This window comes from Stegodyphus dumicola, chromosome 3, assembly GCF_044657685.1.
Source record: "Stegodyphus dumicola isolate Sdum_Otavi_A_Nest chromosome 3, ASM4465768v1".
NCBI classification, from domain to species: Eukaryota; Metazoa; Arthropoda; class Arachnida; order Araneae; family Eresidae; genus Stegodyphus; species Stegodyphus dumicola.
In genome coordinates this window covers 45,122,077-45,143,308 of record NC_140770.1, presented here as the reverse complement: position 1 = coordinate 45,143,308, position 21,232 = coordinate 45,122,077, and the positions used below count along the sequence as shown (strand labels likewise).

Genomic DNA, 21,232 nt, shown 5'->3' with positions numbered 1-21,232 from the left:
AAAATTTAACATATAATGAATAAATGTCACAATATGTATTTTTAAAAATATATAATCTTAATATTTATTGATATCGCATTGATTTAGTGATTATGGCAGAACCTGTAGATTTGTTTACCTGCTCCTTGTTGATTAAATAGTTGACTTAATTGTTACAATACCTAAAATTATAAATAAAAAAAATAAAAAATAAAAAATAATTTAAAATCTGAAATGTTTCAGATTTTAAATTACGTCCAAAGGGGCGTTTTTTAACATTTTGTGTGTTACCTTTCTTTATTAAATATCATGTTCCTCGCACTTAAACCATAAGATCCAGTGCAACAGCAATATCGCAAAATAGTTTTAAAACGAGCATATCTTTAGAATTTCCGATACAGAGACTCACGCGCTGGAGATAAAAATGTTTTTTCTGCACAACGTTGCCATTGCTCGCTTTGAAATCCTTGAGTTTGTTAATCAAAAATTCGTCAAAGTTTTAAAAAATAGGAAATCGATCATAAAACAAATTTCAAATTTCCAATTTGTTCTTCCACATGCTCATATTCGTTGGAGGATTACGTTATTCAAAATTCGATGACTCTATGTACCGTTGTTTTATCACAATACGAGAAATATACATACATTTATGCAGATTTTTCATTATTTAATTTCTTCAAATATAATGCAGGACTCTAACATTTTGTGGCAACAGTTTGAAAAGTGAACCGACATTTATGAGTCCGACGCAAAATGCCAAAATGAAACTAATAGTCCTTCGGGATTCAAATCCCTTTGGACTAAAAATTGGTCTCTATAGCCAATGGGAAAAGACTAAGGTGAACCGTTTTAGCGCAAAATTAGTATCTTCGTTATAATTTCAGAAAAGACAGAATTAATATCAGAAAATATTAAAAAATTACAAGAGTTCTTTGATGTGACAGCGCGCAAATTAGAAATTAAAAGAATAAAAGAAGACTACAAGACTAGAAGATTTTTAGTTTAGACTAGAAGACTAAAAGATTTTTTTCCTCCTATTTGTACTCATTATCCCAGTGTATCATCATATTCATGGTCTTTTGTTCTTTTATAACTTCACGGATATGTTTGTAACAAAATATGTTTTTACAATAACATTCTTAAGCGAAATGGCATTTGAAGACGGAAAGAAACATGAAAATTTTACCTGTGCAAATCAGCTACATTCTCTGGAATGTCCAGTTCTGACAGTAATTGTTTCGTAGCCAAAGATAAAGCTTTTTGGAACTTCACTTGAAATTCAGAAGGTGCACTAGGCAAGCTTCCCGTTGAAAGACTCTTGAACCATTGCCATTCTTCACTGTAAAAAAAATTACGAAAAGAAATGTTGAAAATTATTATTCGTTATGTTTACGTTTTTGAATTAATTAGCATTCGTGGGTGATATGGTGCTTAATACAGAGTAACTATATTCAGCCATTTTAAATTAAGACTATCATTCTGAAATCATGTAATGTTTAATATAAAATCGTCATGCTTAACATAAATGTTTCAGGATAATTTTCAATGATTTCCTTACACGTACCATGATACATGGGGATTATCCCTTATCTTAGCATGGGGTAAAACGTTGGGTGTCAGTCTTGGTACTACAACACGAATAGCATCCACGGAGCTCTTCAGTTTCATGTAGCCTACATATAAGCCCTTAGGTAAGGGCTTATTACTCACTTGGCTGTACAGAATCATCTCCTGTAATGAAATAATATACAGTTCTTATTGTTTGCCTTTTATTAAAGGTTATTTTGGAACCCAAACTGATAAATACAACTTAAAAAGGGCTGTGTGAAATATATATTTATATATTTAACATAATGTAGTTTTTATAATATATATAACATGGTTTCTTTAATTACATCTATCTAGCTATCTGTTTATATATATCAGAACCTGAACAATAGTTAATTAAGAAATACTATTAATGTTGCAGAAAATGCTATGATATTCATTCATTCATTAATTAAAAAAATCAATGAAAATCTTTATATCTAAAATAATTAAATGAGAATATATTAATAAAAATTATTAAAATTTTAAAAGAAATTTTAAAATAAAAGCTTAATTAATTTTAAATTATTCAATTTTAAAAAATTGAATTAATATATTCTCATTTAAATAATTTAAAGGCTTTCTTTCATTACGTTTTTGCAGTTCATCCATATATTATATGCGTTTGTTGATAATGTTTTCAGCTGCTCCTTGAAGAAGATCAAAGAATTATTATCTATATTGTTTTAATTTTGTATTAAATTACTTTTATTTCAGTTTTCTTTCAAAGTTTTTTAATTTAATTGCTTTAAATTCGTACCTTCCTGTTAAAAAATTTGCCACATTCGGTTATTATTAATCGCTATATAGTATATATACAGGGTGCACCGTAAATGTTGCAAGAAACTTCTAGGGGCACATCATAAGGATTAAGAACTGCATAGTAACCCATTCCTGGAAATGTCAGGGGTAAGTGGTAGCAGAGGTAGAAGATGGGAAAAGAAACAAGAGTGATTAATTTGAAACATTTATTGGACTTGAAAACAAATGGTGTACGAGAGCTTAAATGTTACAACAAATACTCAAAGGTTGCACCATCAGACGCCAAACATTCCTGACACCGACGCACCATTTATTGCCGGACATGTTCAAACACACCAGGAGTTCCTTTGACTGTAGCAGCTGCGCAGGCGAGTCTTGCCACGAGATCATTTCAGACACAACAGGATCGTGATACACTATACTTTTGACGGCTTTCCGCAAAAAGAAATGAAGGCTGGATAAATCCGATGAGTGTGAGGGCCAGGGAAATAGTCCACCACGCCCAATCCATCGGTGCAGGAATGATCTGTTCAAATGTCTACGAACATCCAGTCTAAAATGAGCATGAGCCCCATCATGTTGGAAACCCATGTTGCGCCTCACATTTGGTGGAACATCGTCAACCAAATCGGGAAAAACCTGCTCCAGAATGATAAAATAATTCGCTGTATTCAAATGGTTAGTCGGTATCAGGCATGTTTGGCGTCTGATGGTGCAAACTTCGAGCATCTGTTGTAACATTCAAGCTGTCGTACACCATTTGTATCCATGTCCAATGAATGTTTCAAATTAATCACTCTTGTTTCTTTCCCATCTTCTACCTCTCCTACCACTTACCCCTGACATTTCCAGGCATGGGTTCCAATGCAATTCTTAATCCTTATAATGTGCCCTACCTTCCCTAGAAGTTTATCGCAACATTTACGGTACACACTGTATATATATATATATATATATATATATTTAATTAGAAAACCGAACAGATTAAACTTTCGATCTGCAGCGATGAAGGGATTATTTTTTTCTTTTCATATTTTCCGTAATTTAATATACAGTTTCGAAAATCGATAAATATATGTATCTAATCACAATTCAAATCTGATGCTAGCTGAATTAAAAAAAGTTCTGAGGCAGGCATACCTGCAAAGGAAAGCCTTTCAGTAGATGACAATTATGAAAGAAATTAAATTATCATATTCGAAGAATTTCTTTAAAGGAAATTCAGATTTCAAATATTGGATCATGGAAATAATTTCTACTGTTCATCTATACTTATATAGTTTAAAAACGAACAACATTTTACATATGAAATCGAAGAAGAAATCTGATTATTCACAAAATAAAGTAACTACCTCACTAGAAATGTTTAGAATTTTAATCATTCTGTTAAATTACATCTATGCAGTTTTGGTCCCAAACAGCTAAATTAAGATCTTTTCTCTAATTTAGCTGTATATTATGTCTCTTATTTAGCTGCATACATATCTTTCTCTATATATGCTGGGAAGTATACCAGCACAGCTCACATATGCTGGGAAGTATACCAGCACAGCTCACAAAATGCTGATTTTTATGGGAAAAATATTTTAGGCATACGAATTATTTCTGTAACCAAAGAACATAAAATAAGGCATTAGAATTTTTTTAATTAATCATGATAATAACATAAAATTTTATAAAATATCTCTTAGATATATAATAAATTATGTCAAACAAGACACATTAAAGTTTACGTAAAGATAAAAATAAATATTCTTACTGTTTCGAAGTCTCGCCTTTTATTATGTTAAAATGCAATATACTTTTATTATGCGAAAAATAACAGTTTTGATTAGATAGATTGGCAACAAAACTCAGAATTGAAAATGTGCTAGTCAGCGTTCTTGATTAATGATGCATAACATAACACAACGAGACTTAATGGTGAAAAACGGGGCAAATTAACCCAGGCATGGCCAAACTGCGGCTCTTTGGCATCTTAAACAAAGAATAGTTTTATTTTTAAAATGTTATCGTAGTTTGAAACAGGAATCATGCTACACTACGTTTTTCTAACAGTCAACAACTTTTTTCTACATTTATGGCAATTTACAGTAATTTTGAACTTTGCACCAGTTTTGTGATTACCACGGTGCTACTAGTTCTTGAACTATCGGAATATATAGCTGTAAAAGCAAATAAATTTCATATACACTATGTTGATTATAAACCCCAAATCTTACAGAATGGTATGCCGAAGAATATGCTTATCTTTAATTTACATCAGAAGTAAAAAAGCATATCTGATGCTAGTTGAAGTTAAAAAAAAAATCTGAGAAAGGCATACCTGCAAAGGCAATACTTTCAGCAGATGATACTAATGACGTTATAAAAGAACTTTATATTATTGTATTTGAATGATTTTATCTCCGTCTTCACGTTAGTTATGCAGGAAAATGAAAAAAACTCCGTTAACTTGACAGCCTTTTTAAAAAAAGTTCTGTGTATCGAAATGCAGTTTTTTTGCAGACGGCGTTTTCCCATCCTACCTCCTTTAGAGTTGAAAGTAAAAGAAAATCATATTTTTTCTTCAATTTATTGAGTTATTTTTCAGTTAAATGAAAAGATTTTTATATTAAATCTTCTTTCTTTTATACTTGATTATAAATAAGTTGATTGCTATTAAAATCAGTTGACAATTAGAATCAGAAGAAAATTTTGGAAATTGGAAGAAAATGCTTGTTTATCTGTTTGAAAAGGTGTGTTCTCTATATCAAAAAGTTTAAAATTTGCTTTTCGTAGGAACATATTTTCCTGAATATTGTGCAAATTATTTATGTTAAATAACCACAGTAATTATAAAATGCGATATCATTGTTAAATTATTTGGAATATTTCTTTCTACTTAGAAAATGTTTTATTGTTTTTAAAATATATAACTATCTAATTGCTGCTCTCGATACCTACTTGCAGTTCCTCAATTATCTTCAGTTCGAACATGCTGTTCCTAGCAATATGAAGTTTGGCCACATCTAGACTAATCTCTACAGAGGTTTCTAACTTTAAAATTTAACATTTCTAGTTCTTTAATAATTTTATTATTATGAATCTAACTCACTAAAATTTACGAAAACTTTTATATCTTTTTAAAGATAATGTATGTTTATGTTGTTAAGCTCAGAGGGACAAAATTTAAAAAACACTACGAAAATATAGATTATAAATTTACAACAGAAAATTTTCCTCCTCTAAAAAGTAGAATAGACTTTTATCACAGATACTCACTTGTAAGGAATCCAGGAGCAAATCGCTTATGCCTGGGTTGTCCCCATTACTGTCAGAGTTGTTGGCACGCTTTCTTTGGATTTTGTACAAAGGCATCCATCGCACGGACAGAGTGACCATAGTTTTGGGGTCTCTTACATGTTTCACTGTGCAAAGGACCGTTGTACCTTCACTGTCTTTAAGCGGCAAGTAGTACAGTTGTCCCAAATCTTGCAATCCAAGGGCAGCCTGAAATGACGACAGCGCAAAATAAACATTTTGGAAAGGAAACTACGACATCCAAAATTTGCAAAATCAAAAATTCATGGTCTATCAATACATATTAATATCTTTAAATTCAAACAAAATCGCAAATAAAGTTAGTAGCTTTCATTTGCTCTTTCATTTGAATTTAAAGAGAATAGGTAAGGGAATTTATTACTCATGTCTTGACTTAGAGTTATGAGATTTTTTTACTTAAAGACATTTCATTAGTTGATAGTCATGTGAGCAAGTACCAGCCAGCCAGACATAAATAGGTAAATTGTTTTTTGCAATTGAAGAAGAAATTTACATGTATAATATTAATTGTAGTAATGAATATTATTTTATCCCGTTTGTATATAATGACGAAGATCATAGTCTACCTCAAAATTGGAGTGCTTAGCTTCTATTTTCATATTAATTTTATTGAAGATTATCATGGGAGCTACTAGATGAAAACAAGTTGATTATTTCATTAAAATATTAGCTTAATTTTACTTTATATTTCTCTGTTATATACGAAGAAAACCCCGCTTAGTCAGCTAGAAACAGAACCTGCAATAAACGCAGGTGTAACCAAGTAGGAGACAAGGAGAAATCCATGACGACTCTTTTAATTACAAGTTTTACACAATTTTCAGTTATCCACATGATGAATCTAGATGTAAATAATGGTACTTTCTTTACATTTATTTATAATGTGATATTTTTCTTGTAATAATACGAAACAAACACATGCCTCATTTATAGAAGGGACGTAAAACTATCAGATTATATGGGCAAGCACTGATAAGTGAATAGAAAGATGCCTTTTTCCTTCATCTTAAGATTAGGAAACGGAAATCTCAAAAGAAGATATTTTAGGAGAAATATGCAGGAAGTATCTGCAAACAGATATCCCGAAGACGATGCAACCAGAAGGAAATGGAATGACGTAAAAGCGTATGGACCGGGTGTGCAAAAGAAAATAAAGAGTTCCTCAAATAAACAGTTAACGGGTATCAAAGTTTAGTCTTTAAATCAGAAAATATATACGGGAAAATCTGTTATTGTTGAAGGGACATAGAATTGAATAATGTGTGTTATTAAGTACTGTGGGTCTTCCAACATATATGACTCACTGTTGTAATCTTCAAAAAGATGTAAATATCAAAATTCAATGAAAACATGTTTGTTGAATTTTGCAAAAATGCCTTATTCATTCTCTAAATCTTGAAACAAATAATTGAAAACAAATTTCAGTTAATACTTAACCACAGTGATAAAAAATATAGGTATAACGGTTCTTAATGTTTGATTTCAGCCTTGAATTTGATTCATGAAAGGATTTTATTATGTGGGTATAAAATGGTGAAAAGCTAACTTTTACGTTTTTTGCATTAGACTAAATATAAGCACACGTAAGTCTGAAAAATTATATCTGACGTGTCTTGATAAATATAGTTTTTTTTAACTTCATAACTTCAATTAATAATTAATTAATTTAGTTTTCTAATTAATTATTTTTGGTTTTCTAACTAGAAGTATACAACAGGTAATTTCATGAAGTACTTTTCAAAGAAATATTTCTAGTTGTCTAAGGTATGCAATGCACTTGACCAGGATTCACAGAACTAAAAATTTAAATGAATTTCGCTTTCCATGTTTTAGTCTAAAACTGTTATGCTTTTGTAAACATTCACAATAAAAAAAATTATGTGACATAAAGAGGATATGGGCCAAAATTTTCTTAAAAAAATAACTCTATATGAAGATGTATAATATACATTGCTGCAAACAATTTTTGATCAGTTTAGATAACGCTACAAATGTTCATAAACAGATCAGTTGAATATTATAAATTAAATCATATCCATTTAATTATTTTTTAAATTACAACATTTAGCTATGTTATTAAAAATAAAATAATCAACACTTATTAAGTAGTAAATTTATTGCTTTTAAAGCACTTGCTTAAGTACAGATGGATTAAATTTGAAAAATAAATTAATCTAATGCTTTGCCAAACCCTGAGACATAGCTATTTCCGACAGCGCGGGGGGGGGCGGATAAATTAAAAGTTTACAACATTTGCCACCTGAATGGATTATAAAGAAATGATAGCATAACCTTACGCAATAATAATTATGATTGAAATTTTCTAAGCACATTTGTAATAAAATAAAGTTTAAAGTTTTTTAGGACTTAAAATTCGTGGTATTGTTAAATTTAAATATAAATGATTATGAACACAATACCTTATAGAAACTTAGTTTCTTTAATTATGAGCATATTTATTTATCTCTTATTAATTGAATTTTATGTAAAATTTATGTTGTGAAGAAATATATAAAAGTTTAAAACTTTTGTATATTTCTTTTATTAGTCCAAAGGGATTTGAGTCCCCCAAGGACTATTACTTTCGTTTTGGCATTTTGTGTCGTACTCTTATAAATGTCGGTTCACTTTTCAAACTGTTGCCACAAAATTTTAGAGTCCTGCATTATATTTGAAGAAATTAAATAATGAAAAATCTGCATAAATGTATGTATATTTCTCGCATTGTGATAAAATAATGGTACATAGAGCCATCGAATTTTGAATGACGTAATCCTACTGCGAATATGGGCATGAGGAAGCCCAAATCTGAAATTTGGAATTTGTTTTATTATCGATTTCATATTTTGGATTGTTTTATTATCAATTTCATACTTTAACGAATGTTTGAGTAACAAACTCAACGATTTGAAAGCGAGCAATGGCAACACTCTAAGGGCGAAAAAAACCTTTTTATCTCCACGTCGAACTGTCTATCGGAATTTCTAAAGATATACGCATTTTAAAATTATTTTGCGACATTGCTATTGAACTGAATTTTGTGGTTTAAGTTCAAAGACCATGATATTTAATAAATAAAGGTAACACACAAAACGTTAAAAAATGGACGTAATTTAAAATCTGAAACATTTCAGACTTTTTTTTCTTGTCTGTTTGTAAATTTTGTATATTTCTTTATTTGTGATCCGAAAGCTAAGTGAGTAATTAACAGAAGAAAATGTACATCACTCTCCCTGCCTATTCGATCGTTTTTTTAACGTGTTTAATAGAGATTTTCAAAAATGTTTTGGATAGTTACATTCCACTACCATGCATTTATCATCCCTGCTACTTGGCGAATGTTACTTTTGTGTTAAAAGTATGATCTTTAAATTCATTTTCAGGCATCCTAGCGAATAGCGAGTTCTCTGAATACGGTCATTCGATGGGACAGAAATTTTTAATTTGTCTTTCAAATTAAAATGGATCGGCTTTAAAGATTAACTAGCGATTTATTTATCTCTTATTTATTGAATTTTTTATTAATGTATTCAATTAATATAATTTTAAAAACATAGCTAGCTAACGATGTTTATGGTTATTTACAATATTGTTATAATTAATACGCTTTCAACATCATAACATTAAGTCTGTCATATAGAATTTTTAAATATATTATCTGTTCTCCTACCCTTTTTTTTAAATGTCGTCAAAAACAAACTATTTTTTACTTAAGTAAATAATATATGGTGTCAAAAACATGCTTTATTAATTACAGTAATGCTATAAATGTTCATAAAAATCATAGCGCGGATATAGTGAGTGCACCGCTGTGATGGCTTCCGACCACGGACATGAACCAAATGGAATTATAGCGCGGATAGAGTATAAATTAAATGTATTTTAAACTATATCAGTATGATATGCTATTGAAAAATATTAAAAAAAATAAATTGTCGGGAAACGTACTTATGGCTTTTAAAACGCTCATTTTATTAAGCTGTTGAAAATTGGTTATATCTGAATGATTAATGCGGCATCGTAATTTTTGCCACACTGATAAAACCCTAATAACTGGCATAAATGAAAGATCTTGCGTTTTGCAAAATGGCAACACAGATACCGTATATGATGGGAGCGTAACTTAACATAACGAAACGAACATAATGGTTCATAATTTTATCAACTTCTCTAAAGCCGTTTTCTCATGTCAAATAAGATGCCTAAATAAAATCTTACAACATAAGGCCTTTATTTTATGGTTTAAACATACGTTTAAAATTCAAATTTCAAACATCATGAGGAAAGAGGAGTGTGACCTTTGAAACCTTTTAAAAATTTTTATTGGATTGGTGAACGCAGTGCTTATCTAGATGGCAATCATATCATCCTACTCGTTTACGATGTTAGCATATGACCACGGCATCCTCAATTTGCACTTCGCGTTTGCAGTACTTCCTTTTGGTTTAAAGAATCTGAACATATCCTCATTTACGCATGACCATAAGGCTTCCTCATTCCAGGATAAAAATATTTAAATGAGGCTTGGTCAGTCAAGTACAACTCAGATTGCACATTATTAACTCAAAAACAAAGGGAAAGATCTGAATGACCTTTCGGGAAAATTTCCGTTTTGTGTGGACATATAAAGGCTAAACGTTTTCAATCTAATTGTTTCACAAGGTGTCTCCAGTTTTCTGTGAGACCACTTTTTTACCTCATGGGAATATTTTTTTTTTTAAATTTAATTTCATGAAGGCAAGATAAAGTGCACATAAAATATATTTTAAAAAACTTTTAAAATTACTTGGTTTAGTTAAAATGTCCTAGAAAGTCCAAAAATAAAAATTATCACAGTGTTCTTGGTCCCATTGTGACTAAAAATAAAAGCGTTGCTGAACAATGACGAATTTAAATCAAAATTGTTAAAAAGGAATTTCAGTAAATTGAATGCAGCCATTCTTATACATATCATTTCTATGCTTTCACTTCTGTTTTTCCTTAAAATTCTTCTAATGTCCCTTTACAATTCTTGATAGGCGCTGGAGTATTTCCTTTTTAGTCATATTGTCAGTGCAAACACTATAATATGTCTAGTATATTGTCAGGACTACTGTTCCTTCTAATTGACTTGGGAAACATCAATAGAAATCCTGAGTGGGAACAGGAAGCTTACTCAAGCTATGTTCCTGCGTACGATGGATAGACAAACAAGTTACCTTTATTTCACACAGCATACAGGTGCTCCCGCACTTCGGGATACAGAGACCAACACTTTTGGTCTAAAACGTGAAAAATAAGAAATATTCACTTAACTAAATAAGTATTAAACTTAAATGCTTTGCAGAGCCTATTAACGCGAAGATTGGCCTTTTGACCCTATGTATGTAGTGAGCTAAGTGCAAATACTATAATACGTCTAGTATATCAGCAGGAACTAAGTTCTGGCCGAAAGACAGACACGAACTGACTGAAAAGCACGCGCGTAGCAGGGCAGGGGAAGGCTCTCTCCCTCTTGGCTAGAAGCCAATTCTTAAATACCTTTTAAAGTTTGCAACCTCATTATCATAAACAATTCTACTCGCGCTTATTCTGGCCGGAAATGGAAAATAAGAGAGAATATCAAAGTTCAAAATAAAATAAACGATAGTTAAAAACTTAAAATCCTTATAATATATGACCACAAATTTGTATTCGTTAATTTTGTTTTAGTGTCATATATGTTTGTAATTCAATTTCATTTAAAATTTAATTAACTTTAAATTTGCTTTTTACGAATAGAGAATGTTTGTTAAATTTAAATTTCATTCCTTGTAGCAATGGCGCAAAAGAATAATTTAAATTTAATTTAACTTTACTATATTCTTTTGAAACAATTTTGTTTGTACTTAGCAGCTCTTAGCGCTAATTACCTAGTTTGTTTCTCTGATAATTTTTTTTTTTTCAAAATGAAAATTTCAAGTTCTAATAGTTTGGTTTTCTTTAGTTTATGAATTATAATTTTTGCACTTAGCTTTATTTAAATTTTATTTATATTCATAAATTTTGATACTTGCACTTGTTTTACATATGCTCTCAGAATTTAAATGATATTGTAGATTAGTTCGCAGCAATAATTAATCATTCGTAATTAAATTTCATCTAAAATTTAATTAACTTTAAATTTGCTTTTTACGAATAGAGAATATTTGTTAAATATATATATATATATATATATATATCTGTAATAATAAAATTCCATAATCAAGAATACAATTAAAATTCTAACTGTATGTTCTTTTCATTTTTAATGGCGACGTTCTCTTATTTGAAAGTACGTGGAATTAAATCCACAGCCCCGTAGTCAAGTTGTTTTTCCCGCCTTTTCTACACGTACAGTTTTAGAATGTTCTGGAAATATTTCAAGCGAACTGGTTTGGCTGACGAGGCTGACGTCATTTCATGGAAGCTCCGCCTTTCCAGAGGCTATAAAAAGACTCGCAAAAGGAATATCGGGGCTTTTTCTTAAATGTCACGATGCAGTAAACCTTCATACAAAATGTTATTAGTAGTTCTTTTTTATTTACTCCAGAGATCAGATTTTTGTAATTGCTATTTTCTCCTGAAATATAATAAATGGATCCTGTTTTTTAAAACTATCGTCTGATAATTTAAGCTACGACTACATTGATGATTCTTCAACAATCTATTTATTCCTGACAAAATCTGGTACATCACATATATATACATACACATATGCAGAGTTGCAATAGAATTGATGGTCATCACATTAAGGATGACAGAATATGTAAAAAGTAATAATTTTTTTAATACAGTCTAATATGATAGAATATGAAATGAAAACGTTGAAACAGAACGGTGAAACACAGCACACTTTTAGGTGTGGCATACCACCCCCGTGAAACATTATTTTTAAAAATAAAACACATGAAACATTTCGAGGCAGGTGAAGAATAACTAGATTCTAAATAGTCTTATGCAACCGGGAAAAAAAAAATATATATATACTAGGTGTAGTATCAAGGAAATCACTACAAGATTTCAGTAGTTACATGTTTTTGTCATATCTTCTTTACTTCATCGAACCTTTACTCCCCCCCCCCGAATAAAAAATACGAAAATGCTATGTAATAATTTGGTTATCAACAAAATTATGATCTCGTGACATTAAAAATGAAAAATTCTTAGTTAAGAGAGAAATATTACTGAGTTTTGTTTCTATTATTAGTTGCGAAAACGGAACAGAGACTTGGAAAACAATATTCCTTTTGAAGTTTTGCAGTTTATTCTAAAATACAATTTTCAGAACAAAACTCCAATACTTTGATATTACTGTGAAATTTCTTCGTGATTCTTACTAGCTGTGAGAAAGCAGAAATAATTTAAGAAGTATGTAAGGAGTAGAAATGTATATTTTGTATTTGAAAAATCTTTCTATACGATCTGCATAATAGCAAATAGAGCAAATTAGCAATGCCATCGATGGTTTTATGAATGAAAAAAATAATCAAAATAATAGTGTAATTTAAAATGTTAGGATTAAAGATTTACGTAAAAAATAATCATAGAAGTTTTAATTTATTTTCATGTATGTTAGTTTGATAATTTTTCCAGTTACCTTCTTGCATATCGAGAGAAGCAGTAAATTCAAGGACCAGCCCTAGGTGGCAAATTCAGGGAATACCCTGGGCGGCGAAAGCTCTGGCTACGCCACTGTTTAAGCGCAAAGAACACGGAGAAGGAAAAGTCATTATAACCACGAGTATTTACAAGAAACAATATTTAGTACATACAAGAATTATTCAAATGAACGAAAACCAATTGTAATACCAGCAAGACAACTACGAAGTGACGGGCATAGGCTTCGGAAGATGCTTTCGCTGTAACAACTTTAATTTCGGTTATAAGGTCTTCAGAAGAGTTAATATACGTCTTGTAAGCGAGATCCATCATCATTGTGATTTACGTCCTGTAGCCGTTGGTCGGTCATTGGAACAATTCTTGTAAATCCAAAACATTAATTTTTTATAAACATTCGTGATTAAGTTTTATTTTCCATATTTTTCATACTGACTGTGTGTTAGCTTTCACATTTCAGAATAAACTAAGCTCTGTATTACGAAAATTAATACTTTTGCCCTGTCAATTCTGTCACACACTGCGTAATAAAATTTTGGTGTTCGATGTATAGGTGAGCAAAACCCCACTTTTATAGGATCAGATTAGAATCCTTCGTTCACTGAAATGAATCGGTTCTGCTATTTACGATTCGCCACTCACTAACTTTGAGAAATAAGATAGGAAACGAAAGGTGGATCAAGAACGGTGTGAGAGTGAGAGAATAGAGCTAAGAGTGGAAAGAATCGAGTATAATGGGTCGGGAGAATCGACTCAATAAAACTGCTCATTCCCTGAACTAATTTCACTTAATTGTACTTTTTAAATCTCCTTAAATCTCCTTTCTACATAAAATTAGCAATACATTTCTGGAATTAGGAAATGATACAAGATATTTTTTTTTTTTTTTTTACATGGGAGGAGAATATGAAGTAATCATGGCCGGTTAATATAACTCTTTTATTTTCTATATAGCATTTTTAAATTAACATATATGGCTAAATTAACACACCCGTTATTCAATAACTATAAATGTAATTTTCATATAGTCACGGCATTACAATTGGAGAAAAGGACAAACGGACTGCATATCAGCAAGACAGAGGGAAGAGTGAGAAAAGCAAACATATGGTTCTTGGAGCTTTCACCATTCTTAAATTAGTGAAACAAGGCTTGACTGTGTATATTTAAAACGATCTGTTCAAAATAGCAATGCCAGATGGCAGGAAGGGGACTTGCTATAATATATTCCACTATGAAACACATATGTTACTGGTTGTTTAAAAATGGCGAAGTTATATACTTTATTTTCCAGGAAATGATCAAAGAATTGCTTAACTGCTTTAGTAAAAGTTTTGGTCTGGTTATAAACTGGCCAGTTCTTTCAATTAAATGCAAGTCTCACAGCCGTAAAAAATAAATAAATAGTAAAATCTGAAACTGATACATAAATATGTGCGTTTGGTCATTCTAATATATCAGCTGCTTACGATTTTTGCGCACTTCGACACAAAAGTACTCACCTGCATTTGTTCTACTGCTTGCAGCAACTTGCTTCGGAAATGGACGTTTGAAGAAGAGTGACTTTTCTCCATATCTTGTCTTAAAATTTTTACATCTTCCCATGTGCACGCCACCTGATGTAAAGAAAAGAAAATTTCAAGATATTATTGATACTGTGAAGAATTTAATAATACGAATTAAAAAAAAAGCCGCATAAGAATTACAATAATTGCGGCAATTTTTAACTCAAGTATGTAACATTCACTATATCTAAGCAATTAATATGTTTAGCTTATTTGTCAACTTACTCGGAAATAAATTTTTATTCAATCTCACTGCTTCATTTTTTTTCCAAGTCAGAGAAAATATTTAATAATAGCATAGAAATTAATAATGAATCATTATGTGCAGTTATGTCAAGACTTTTGGGCTAAAAACTCATGGCGCATGCGTTTTTAGCCCAAAAGGGACGTTAATCCCGAATGGGATATTAGTCTCGAAACGACAATTTGCTCCGAATCACTAAAAATGGCGTATCAATTTTCAAACTGTTGCCACCAACTATTATCGCCTTGTATTATATTTAAAGAAATTAAGTAATGAAGAATCTGCATGAATGTATGAATGCTTCGCCTGTTGTAATAAAACGACGGTGCCTAGAGACATCAAGTTTGAATAACGTAGTTCTCCACCCGAACATCAGCACCTAGAAGCTCGAGTTCTGAATTTCGAATTTGTTTTATTATCTATTTCATATTCTGTGAAATTTTAACGAATTTTTTATTAGCAAACTTAACTATGTCAAAGCGAACAGTGGCAACACTGTAGGGAATAAAATATTCTTATCTCCAGCGCGCGAAACTGCCTATCGGAAATTCTAAAGATATTCTGTTTTTAAATATTTTGTGATTTTGCCGTTGAATCGAATTTTGTATGGCGTAAGCGCCAAGAACGTGATATTTAATTAATAATGCAACACACAAAAGAACGTGATATTTAAATTATAAGTAAACACACAAAACGTTAATAATAAAAAAGACCAAAAAAAAAAAAAAAAAAAAAAAAAACGTTTTCTTAGTAAGAAAACTGAACATTGATATGATGAAGGTCTGAGAAAAGACTTAAAAAAAGGGGAAAAAAAAAGAAAACTGTTATGCTAAAGCTTAACGCTGCGTCGGGAATTCTATATGTAACTACTGTTATGTTTTTTTTTTTTTTTTTTTTTTTTCCCCTGACACCAGTTGTTACGGGGTTCGTGTGGATTTGAAGTGAATAACGACGACATTTGATGAAGTATCGAAACACACTTTATTTACTAATATTCTCAGGACAGCTTCAAAATCACTTTTTCAGTCGTCGAACTGTTATAAACACGCTGACACGTTCAGCGACACAGCCTTCACACTGACAGGCAATAACGGTGGAGACAGATTCACCGCAAAGCACCCGAGTACAGCTTCCGACTCTGTTTGGTCGTTCTCGGAACTCCACGTACTCTCGAGACTCTCCACGTGATGCACTCGACGATACACAAGAGTATAGCTCTCGACTCAGCACAGTCTAAGACAAAACTCGACGTGCACTAATTCGCAATGCACTAAAAGACTCTCTCGATGCACTCGACGACCAACTCGGCGCTAGACTTCGAGACACTCGCTCAATGACTATCGGCTCGCTAGACAAGGCAGACACACACTAACTAACTGCGGACCAGCAGGGTTTATATAGCTTTCGGCTTGAGTTCGGGAACATTCTGGGCTAAACCGGTAAGAATTCGTTCCAGAAGTTCTCCAACCGTCCATAGTATATCGCCAATTTTGTCGCCAAATGTGGCAACCCTGCCCTCCTTTGCCATTTTATGGAAACCCTAAAACTGCTTTGCGGTGAAGCCTTCTTACCGCGCCTGTACATTTTGTAACACTACTATGCTGCTTTTAAAATTTTTTGTAATTTTGCCGTTGAATTCTATATGGCGTAAGCGCGAAGAAAACAATGCTTAATCATAAAGCTAAAAGGCCCCCCCCCGAAAAAAAAACGTTAGTAGGGGTGAGCAGACGTGTAGACTGCGAGGGCAGCGAGAGCGTAAAATACTTTAACAACCCTTTTGGGAGACCGAAGTTTTTATTACCAGATATTAATAGGAATCTACTATTAGTTTATAGCAGATCCTTATATCTTTGTAGATTTATTCTTCTCACATTGTCTTCTCTTTAAAAATGTTCCATTGTCCAAGAAACTTTGATGAGAATATTTCTTTTTCCTTATGATGAATATTTTATTTCGTACCTTTCCGTAAAAAAAAATCAAATCCTCCAAAAAGTTTGAGATATTAACATCTATAATTATTCTTAATTAATTTAAATACCGAGGATTTCTAAAAGTTATATTGACCTTTCTAAAAGTTATACTGAAAGATTCCACTGATAATATTTTGTCCTATGTATTTTCCTCTTCCTGAATTATAATGTGGTGTGAAGATCGCTATTATTCAAGTATAATGTAATTGAAATCCACTTAAGATCTTAGGAATGAATCGTCTAAGCGTCAAAATTTTAAATTCGATCACGCATGGTCGTGTTTATACAATATTTACTATCTAAATTTGTAAAACTATTTACTTTATTGCTTGTTCCCATAAACAAAAGATTCTTAGAATTATTTATAAATAAATAATAAATAAAATAAGACAGCAAGTTTTATTGAAGATCGCAATCATATAGAGAAAACTGATAACAAATCTTATGACCAGATAAAAGCACTCAAGAGGCTTAAGGTAGCAAATACATTTTTAAGAGATAATTTTACCTTCAATAACCAGTGAAAGTCAGTATGCAGAGGAGAAGGGTATGTTTCATCTACTTCGAGTATTGGGAGGGTATCCTCTGCAGTCACAATTATTCGGTCATCGTGATACAACAAGCAGGCCAAAAAAACCCCTCTGTGGAAAAGAATAAAACAAAATCCTGTAATTTATTTATTAATGATATTTATAGCAACAATATAAAAACTTAATGGAAGATTTCGCTGAATTAATAAAAGTTTAGTGAAAGCATTAAATACCAGAAGAAAATAAATTTTCCTTTATTAGTGTTTAGTTAATATACCGTGTTTCTTAATTTATAATTTACGTTAGAATTCCGACTGCCAGATAATTCCTATAATTCAAGGCAATCTACAACTGTAACATATTGTTTCCCTTATAATTAGTCAAGGAAACCTCTTTGTCAAGGAAACTGGTTTCAAGCATATCTTGTCTGGAAACATTAGTAGGAAATCATTAAGTAATTTTGTTTAGAAAATAATGCATTTTTGAATTTTTAAATAATTTTATTCTTTTATGACGTACAAAGATATGTGGAGAAAACCATTTGCTTTTTACAGTGTACCGACATCAGTGTATGCACAGTATACAATAAAGCTCTGCAAAATAAACAGATTTGTGTGGGTCCTTTGATTTTAGATAACATTGTCGCTAAAATTACAGATGGTTGGTTCACAGACACTCAGTTATGCCGAAAAAGAAGAACGAATTTTATCTGGTTAGCTATTGTAGAATGTGTATGCAAAGATACTTAAATGTTATACTTTGCTATATAAATTAATACATTTTTTATATCCAACTATCGTTTTATTCTCTTTTCAGTCATCAAAATAAAATTGATCCTTATTTGCATGCATATTCCTGATTCTGCTTAATCTGAAGTTTTTCTCGGCAGAAATTGAAACATTTACAAACATCCGGTAACATTTTCGAATAAATCCAAAACTGCGTTGAAAAGTCCAGAAATCAAGTACATATTAGTTACTTTATTAGTAACTGAAAAGCAAGATTTGGGTGATTGAATTCTTGCTTACCTTTTCATATTTTTCTGAAATTTTGGAGCTGAAGTGAAGAGGTGCTTTATACTTTTCCTTACTTGCCGCCGTTGCTGTTGAGGTGTATCTGACAGATCTGCAGAAAAAATTGTGAGTAAGTTTGAGCTTAGGGGAAAAAACTGCACATGCGGAGACATAAATTTGAGGGAAATATTTATGTTTAAATCTTAGCAATTCATACTGAAATTATGCTGCATTAATTAACAAGATGCACATCTGAATAACAACAATACTTTTAAATAAATTCTTTTCCCATGTTGAGTAATCCTAATTATTGTATTGTAATAAAACGCATCATAACTTCATTTAATGACGGTCTTTCGGCTAAGCGTTTGTTCTTACCCTTACCAGCTCTTCCTCCACACTTATTCTCATGGAATTGGTTTTCATTTTTCGTACATTTAATTTTAACTAGAAGGACGCTGATAGACAAGTATAGTTAGTGACGGAATTAGACAGAATGACAAGTTATTAAAGATATGGAAAGACTTTTGCTACGCAGACGGAACTAAGGTTAAGAGTAGTATCTCCAGATGGTATCATCTTAGATGCGGTCAGGTAGGAAGAAATGCTGTAAATTATTAAAGTAAATAAAAATGGGTATGCTAGAGATAATAAAGAGAGATATTTTTTAAAAATAAGCGGACGTCTTACAAGGAATTGGCTTATTGCAGAAATTTACGTACAAGATTATTTTCAATCTCAAGAGAAAAAATAATGAACATTCAACTTAAATTCGTAACATTTTGCCAAAACTGAAATTAGAAGAAAATTTCTCTGCTTTCAGAAAGCACGTAAGTTATTATTAGAATCAAGTTTTTCGTATATTTTCTAGGGCATATAACAGTTTCCCAATACAACAGCCTCATTTCGAATTTTTCGATACAAATTCCGTTTGGAGAAAAATTTATTATTGTTTCCATCATTCATAGGCTTTTTGCGACTTGCGACTGAGCTTTTTAAATCAAATAAACTAAAAAATTACTATTTCTTTCATATAGTATTTATGTGATTTTTTTAACTGCAATTTCTAAAATCATTTTAAGTAATAAAAAATGTTAATCAGCTACTTCTGAATTCTCGAAAGGAGTGTATCAAAGGAAAAATTTATTAAGAAAAAAAAACTATTAAAACATTTTTTAGGTAATTATTACAAACTATAATGGATTGGATTATTCGAATAGTGCAGTGACAAGTGGAGCTCAGGGCCTAAGAGCCTTTGCTTAGCGCTTTCTAAGGCAGGAGTTCTCAACCTTTAATGTCCCACTCTCCCGTTTCATCATTGCTCTATCTTCCTTTTTAAAACTTGAAAAATACATATGCACATTTATTTAAATTTAGATTATTTTCAAATGTGTTTATAAATTAAACGAAAAAAAGAATAGAAAATGATGGTAAATAACAAAACTTGAATAAAAGTAGTTTTTTTAATATTCATAAACTACGAGTAAAAGTAAATATAAACAGCTAAATAAAAGGCTGACTCCAACTGCCGCCCCCCTGAAATTATGAAATCCCTACGTGAATAGGAGGCAGTTCAGAATAGAGAGAGAGTTAGATTACGGTTTCTCAACCAGCGGGGAATTTCGTCCCTGAATCTGTTTGTCCGTTCTCAACTGCCCCCTATTCCTCTCATTATTCTGAAACTGTCTCCTATTCATGTAACATTTGCAAAGGTTGTAAAATGCTTCGATGAGATTCAGATCACCAGTTGTGATAGACTACGCATATAAATAAAACATCTAGTTATTTAAAAACAATGGGAAACAGGAAAATTTGAAATAAGTTTAAATAGGTTCAATATTTGAAAGTCTCTATAACAAAAGTTTAAATTTTTATTGTTTAGTGAACGGTATGCAATAATTTTCCAGTCACTTGATTAAAAATTACATACATCCATTTCTGTTGGTGTTTTAATCTTGAAAGGAATTTACGATTTGCTTAGAAATATATGTTTATAACTTTGGAAATGGTAGGAATAGCTATCCTATATGACATAACTGAATCACTAAATTAACTAATCTTTGGTCATCAGAGACAATCAAAAAAATTCTTTCACATCAGCAAGTATATAATATTAATCTATTTAAGAAAAAAATTATGAACGTGAAAATAGAAAAAGTTTTTTTGGGAATATTTCATGTGTTGCAAAATACACACGAATCCATTTTTTACTTAAAAGTAAAATTTATAATCTAATTAATCTGTCCTCCATCGGGCACCTTAACTCTGCGATCTGTATTATATGTGCTGTACATTTGCCCATTCTTTTAAAATTTAATTGCTAATTTAAATTGAATTGAATAATTAGAATAAATTGTAAACCCTTTAAATTCTTTATTTTCAAAACTGCATATTCAGCTATTGTAACATGAAAAAAGGTATGATATAATTCAGTAAAGGAAAAATAAGATATCGAAACTGCTTGGAAATGAAAATAGCGCTGGAATTCTTTAAAAGAAATATGATGAAGCTTTTACAGATCTGGAAAACGGAATATTTCCATAAAATATTTTAAAACTCTTTATCTTTTTATGCATATATACAGACCATAAAAAAACTTCCCCGATATATGAATTCCTAGCAGCTTATCCACATAAGCTCG

The 21,232-nt window shown here is 31.1% G+C and overlaps 1 protein-coding gene across 3 annotated transcripts in view; it reads right to left on the bottom strand.

The window, feature by feature from the left end:
• The window catches only part of LOC118198837 (ankyrin repeat and fibronectin type-III domain-containing protein 1-like), a 1,134,269-nt gene that overhangs the window by 7,744 nt on the left and 1,105,293 nt on the right, over positions 1-21,232 (bottom strand). For all 3 annotated transcript variants that reach the window (XM_085812822.1, XM_085812824.1, XM_085812823.1), the window contains 6 exons: positions 18,607-18,703; positions 17,557-17,689; positions 14,772-14,885; positions 5,593-5,820; positions 1,544-1,710; positions 1,166-1,318 (listed from right to left, as the gene is read on the bottom strand). In XM_085812822.1, the coding sequence (XP_085668948.1) occupies positions 1,166-1,318; positions 1,544-1,710; positions 5,593-5,820; positions 14,772-14,885; positions 17,557-17,689; positions 18,607-18,703 (892 nt within the window). The remainder of the gene's footprint in view (positions 1-1,165; positions 1,319-1,543; positions 1,711-5,592; positions 5,821-14,771; positions 14,886-17,556; positions 17,690-18,606; positions 18,704-21,232) is intronic.